General features: G+C 42.0%; 1 protein-coding gene across 1 annotated transcript; it reads right to left on the bottom strand.

Moving 5' to 3' along the window:
- Positions 1-1732: 1732 nt before the first annotated feature.
- Positions 1733-2665, bottom strand: LOC128596142 (olfactory receptor 1361-like). The gene has a single exon (XM_053605597.1). The coding sequence runs from the start codon at positions 2663-2665 to the stop codon at positions 1733-1735; it is 933 nt and encodes a 310-aa protein (XP_053461572.1).
- Between the last annotated feature and the right edge of the window lie 2816 nt (positions 2666-5481).

The raw sequence follows: 5481 nt of genomic DNA on the forward strand, positions 1-5481 counted from the left end.
AGTTGTTGAATAATTGAGTTTCCTCTACTTGGAAGCAGAGCCTGGTGAAAAAATTCCTCCTAACATTGGCACACTGTTCTACCCACATTAAATCAACTTTTGGGGTCTATGTGAGGCAAATAAGTAGGTCACTACAAACGTTTTGAGACTGGTAGTGTTATGGTCCATTATCTCACTTTGAAAACACACAGTCAACAGCGTCTTTTCTGATTAACCTGTGCAAGTTTCAACTTGCTCAGCTAGCTTATCAGGGTTGCTAGCAGAGCTTCATTTGTCTCCCTCTGTGCAAATTTTACATTTCTTTATTTTTGTGTATCTCAAAACTTTCATAATGATCCATGTATAGAGGAATTGGATAACTACTGGGAAAATTCTCCTTAAAGGACTCTCCACTTCCATATTCAGAAACCTCCAATATATATACCAGAGAAAGTGATTGCTTAGAAGATCCTTGATGAAGATAAGAAGACTGGAAATGGGTTTCCAGAGGTGCTAGTGGTTGGGGGTTGCACCAGCAAAGGGAAAGAAGGAAACCCTAAGATGTACTAGGATAAATAATAGCTCCAAAGACTTAGATTCCATCTGCATTTATTGAATGTTTACTGTGGTCCAAGTGAGTTCGTGTATCATGTGTTGCTCAGAATAATCCTATGACGTACCCTGTTTCCCCGAAAATAAGACCTACTTACAGGAGAGATAAGATGTCCCCTGAAAATAAGACCTAGCGCACCTTAAAATAAGACACTGTCTTATTTTTGGGGAAACAGGGTAGTTGTTCTTCCAATTTCACAGGTAGAGAAACTAAAACTCAGAGAGAAGGAAATTGTCTCAAGTAACATGATGTGAAAGTGGTGGACTTTGGGTACCAATTTGTAACTTATGAGTTCAAGTGGAGTTCTTGTCACTATAACTCTAAATACTATTAGAACTGGGGTGTGTGTTTGTGTGTGGGGGTCCTTAGACTAACATAGTCCAATCACATTGTTTTACAAATTCAGAAACCAAGGCTCAGAGTGCTTAAGTAATTCTGTAGCTTTCATGCAATTCATTAATGTGTATGAAGGCTGTACTGAAACCCAGGACTTCAGTTAAAGCTCCCTTCTTATTTTATTTTATTTTTTTAAGACGTAGTTTTGTTTTTTATTTTTAAGACAAGGGTATCACTCTTTCTTAGGCTGGTCTCAAACTCCTAAGCTCAAGCACGCACTTGCCTCAGCCTCCCGAAGTGCTAGGATTACAGGCATGAGGCATCACGCCCAGCCATAAAGCCCTCTTCTATAGAACATTGCCTATTCAAGTAGAAAATATCAGAATATTTCCTTTTTATTTCATTGTACCATATGTAATGAATCCTATATTCTTGAGCTAGAAAAATCTTCTATAGTTCCTTTACAACTTGAGCTAAACAAAAATTTAGGCTTCTGTTTTCACTTTATATGTATATAAATCCCCCACATGTGGACTTCTCTTAGGCATCTAATAAAAATAAGCAAGTATCATTCTGAGAGTGGATAGTAAACTACTCAGAGCATGGACACTTCATGAAGATGATTGCAGGTTACTGAAATCACTGTCTTCCTCTCTGTCCTCAGATGTTAACCCACCATCTCAACATGTAAACTTGACAACAAAGAAGTTTTAGGTTCAGGGAGGCTACAAAAGTTGGGCTATCAGAAGACTGATTTTCAACTCTCAGTTCTGAAGAAGTCAGGACCATAAGGTCCTGAGAGTATTAGTGTGCTTTTTTTCTGAGTAATTTTCCCAGTGCCCCTTTCATATCCTTGTTTCTCAGGCTATAGATGAAGGGGTTCAACATGGGGGTCACCACTGTATACATTACTGAGAAGACTCTGTCCTTGCCATCTGAGTGAGATGCTGGAGGGCATAAATAGACACCAATAGCTGTGCTATAGAACAGAGAGACTACAGACAGGTGGGAGGTGCAGCTGGAGAAGGCCCTTTGCTTACCCCACGGGGAATCAATCCTTAGAATGGCCAATGCAATGTAAAAGTAAGACATAAGAATGCAGACAAAGGGCATAATCAGCAGTGTTCCTGCCACAAGGGTGAGCACCAGGTCATTGACTAAAGTACTGGAGCAGGCCAGCTTCAGGAGTGGCACTAGATCACAGAAGAAGTGGTGGATGGTACTGGGACCACAGAAGGAAAGCCTAGTCGCTAAGAGGGTATGTACCAGGGCATGGAAGGTAGTGATTACCCATGACCCAGCCACCAATAGGACACAGCGTTGGGAGTTCATGGTCACAGCGTAATGCAGGGGTTGACTGATGGCCACGTGGCGGTCAAGTGCCATCACAGCCAAGAGAAAGTTGTCCAGATCTGCAAATAGGCCAAAGAAGTAGAGCTGTGTCAGACACCCACTGTAAGAAATCACTTTAGTTCCTGAGTTAATGTTATTCAGCATCTTGGGAATTATTGTTGAGATAAAACCAATGTCAGAAAAGGACAGGTTGGCCAGGAAGAGGTACATGGGGGTGTGGAGGTGTGGGTCAGAGCCAATGGCCAGGATGATGAGCAGGTTCCCCACCACAGTGACCAGGTACATGGCCAGGAAGAGTCCAAACAGGAGAGGCTGCTGCTCTGGGTGCTCAGAGAAGCCTGTGAGAAGAAATTCAAAGATGCTGGTCTGATTTCTTCTGTACATGTCTGGAATTCTGTATGAAATAAGTATTAGAATATAAATAGCAAGAGAGTAAAAGAAGGCTGTGTTGAAAATACTTCAAACCACTGTTTAAAAAAACTCTGTGGCTTTAAAAACAATTCTGGGTGGGGCCTGTGGTTCAGTGGGTAGGGTGCCAGCCACATACACCCAGGTTGGCAGGTTCTAACCCAGCCCTGGCCACCTAAACAATAAGGACAACTGCAACAAAAAATAGCTGGGTGTTGTGGCAGGTGCCTGTAGTCCCAGCTACTTGGGAGGCTGAGGCAAGAGAATTGCTTAAGCCCAAGAGTTTGAGGTTGCTGTGAGCTGCGACACCACAGCACTCTACTGAGGGTGACATAATGAGACTCTGTCTCAAAAAAAAAATCAAATAAATAAATAAATAAAAACAGTTCTGCTTTGGCAAAGCTTGATTTATAATTGTGCACATTAAAAATATTTGCTTGGATCAGACTATTTGTGAAGTTACGGATTGGTATCAGCTCTTGACCTGATATCTAAGGCTCCTCCCAACTATTTCAGCTTTCCCCATGGTGCATGTCAGCCACCATGTCAAAGGGCATGCTGCAGGGTCCATATCCTAGCAATAGACACTAGCACTTTTCACTAAATAATAATATAATTAAGTAAATCATACATAAATCAAAAGGTAAAATACTAAAACTGTGTGTATAGTTATAATGCCATTTTGAGAAAAATAAAACATAGAAATGTTTCTACGTAAGAACACACGCCAAAGGATTTTACTTCTGGGGAGTGAATGTGAGCTGAAGGGTGGTAGGTGTCAATTTCTGTATTACTCAAATGTTTACCATCACATGTCATCTTTGTAATTGAAAGATTTCTTTTAAGTGTGATAGATGTGATTGGTTGAATTCATCTAACTGATGGTCTAAAAGCCAATATGGAGATTCTAGGAGATGCAGAGTTGACCAGGGTGTAATCTCTGAAAAGCAGCTCTGACAAGTAAGTAGGAAACAAACTTAAATGACTTTGATCCTGTGCAAATTAAAAAAAAAAAAAAGATGTTATTAAGAAAGACTTTTTCAAGGCGGAGCATGATGGCGGACAGGACAGACATGTAGCCCACCTCTCCCAAGTCATCAGGTGAGAGAAAGGGGGGTCTGGACCTTTACACACGTGGATTATTGCTGTAGACAGACAGCTGGAGATGTGCAATGAATTGGCGGATCACTGTATTTGCGGTGTAATTTAAAACCACGGACTCTGTTGTAGAGATTTTCCCTGCTTGGCCGTGCTGGCCGGCAGGCCCCTCCCTCACGGAGGACAACAGCGTGCAATTCCTGGCAAAACCCATTTGATGAAAATTTATTCCTGAGCCGAGTTTAGCGACCCTTAAGGGGCCCTGCTCAGAGACACAAGGGACTAAGCAACCCAATGGAAAGTTGAAGGGAAGAGATCCTGCCCAGGAAACAGACATTTTGAATTCTCCAAAAAGGGGGGCACGTTCCCCCAGAACAGGAGTGATTAAATAGACTGGACCATTCCTGGTGGGGAATACTGGTGTGGGCTGGCAGTTCAGGCTGTGCGGTGAACTGGTGGATGGCTGGACTCAAATTTCTAGACTCAAAAGTGAGACCCTGAGCCACATAAACTGAGCAGAAGGTTTCCTTGTGCTGCATCCAGCTGCTGGCAGCGAGACCCTGCAATAGCCAGCCCCTCCCCCACAGCTGATTGCAGTTGCCAGTTTGCAGGAGAACATGGGAGCAGAGTGGAAAGATTTGTGAAGCGTGGACTCCTGCACTGAGTTGGGAGGTCGGATAGGAGAGCGGTCTGAAACAGAGCAGCTGAGGTTGCACAACAATTAGGTAAAAAAACTTTTATAGAAACTCCAAAATGGCAATAGGCCATGAAGGGTGGTTACCGTGGTAACAGTATAAACTGAATCAGGTGTAAGCCTGGGAACCACTCACAGCACCACCTGGTGTCCAGAAAGTATATTGCATTATAAATATATTCCTAGGAAAGTTGATCCCTACGTCATATATATAGATGTATATTTCTACATATATACAAGAATAATATTTTTGTGGTTGGTGCCTTTTGTTTCTTTTCTCTCATCATTTTCTTGGAGGAACTATCATTAATTTTTATTTGTATGAAATAAGTATTAGAATATATATACATTTTTTATTTTTATTTTTTCTATTTTTAATTTTTTCTTTCTTTTTTAATGCTCTTATGAACACTACTTTTTTTTCTTTTTCTTTCCCTTCTCTTTTCCTCTTCTTCCCTTCTTATGGTTTTTGAGAGTGCTAACATCAGATTTCTAGAGGGTTTTTGTTTGTTCGTTTTCTTTGTACTTTTTTTACCTTTTTTCTTTTTCTCAATTATTCTATGATTATCATAATTTGTATTGTAGTTTTTTGTTGTTGTTGTTGTTGTCTGTATGTCTATGTGTTTCTGATTGATTGTGCATCTGGTAGCCTTTTTATCTGTTTATTTGCTCATTTGGTCTCAATAAGTTTGGTGTTTTGACCCGCAATTCTGAGCTCCCAGCACTCCCCTCCACTCCCACTCTGAGGTCTGGAGGCCTGTCCCCCAGGAGTCCAGATACTTGGGTGACTTCTCGAGGTGTGTGGACAGGGTCTGGACTGAAGCTGGTTAGTGCAGATTCTGCAGCACAGGAGTGAGGAGATGACAGTTGGCTGAGAGGGAGCCACATTGGAGCAGCAGTGCCTGAGGTGCAGAGCAGCAGCCGTTCTTGGCAACAATAGGGCCCACCCCCAGAGATTCCAAAGCCACAACCCCTGTCTTCCTGGGCAACCAGAGGAGGC

The sequence above is a fragment of the Nycticebus coucang genome, chromosome 2 (assembly GCF_027406575.1).
Source record: "Nycticebus coucang isolate mNycCou1 chromosome 2, mNycCou1.pri, whole genome shotgun sequence".
NCBI lineage: Eukaryota > Metazoa > Chordata > Mammalia > Primates > Lorisidae > Nycticebus > Nycticebus coucang.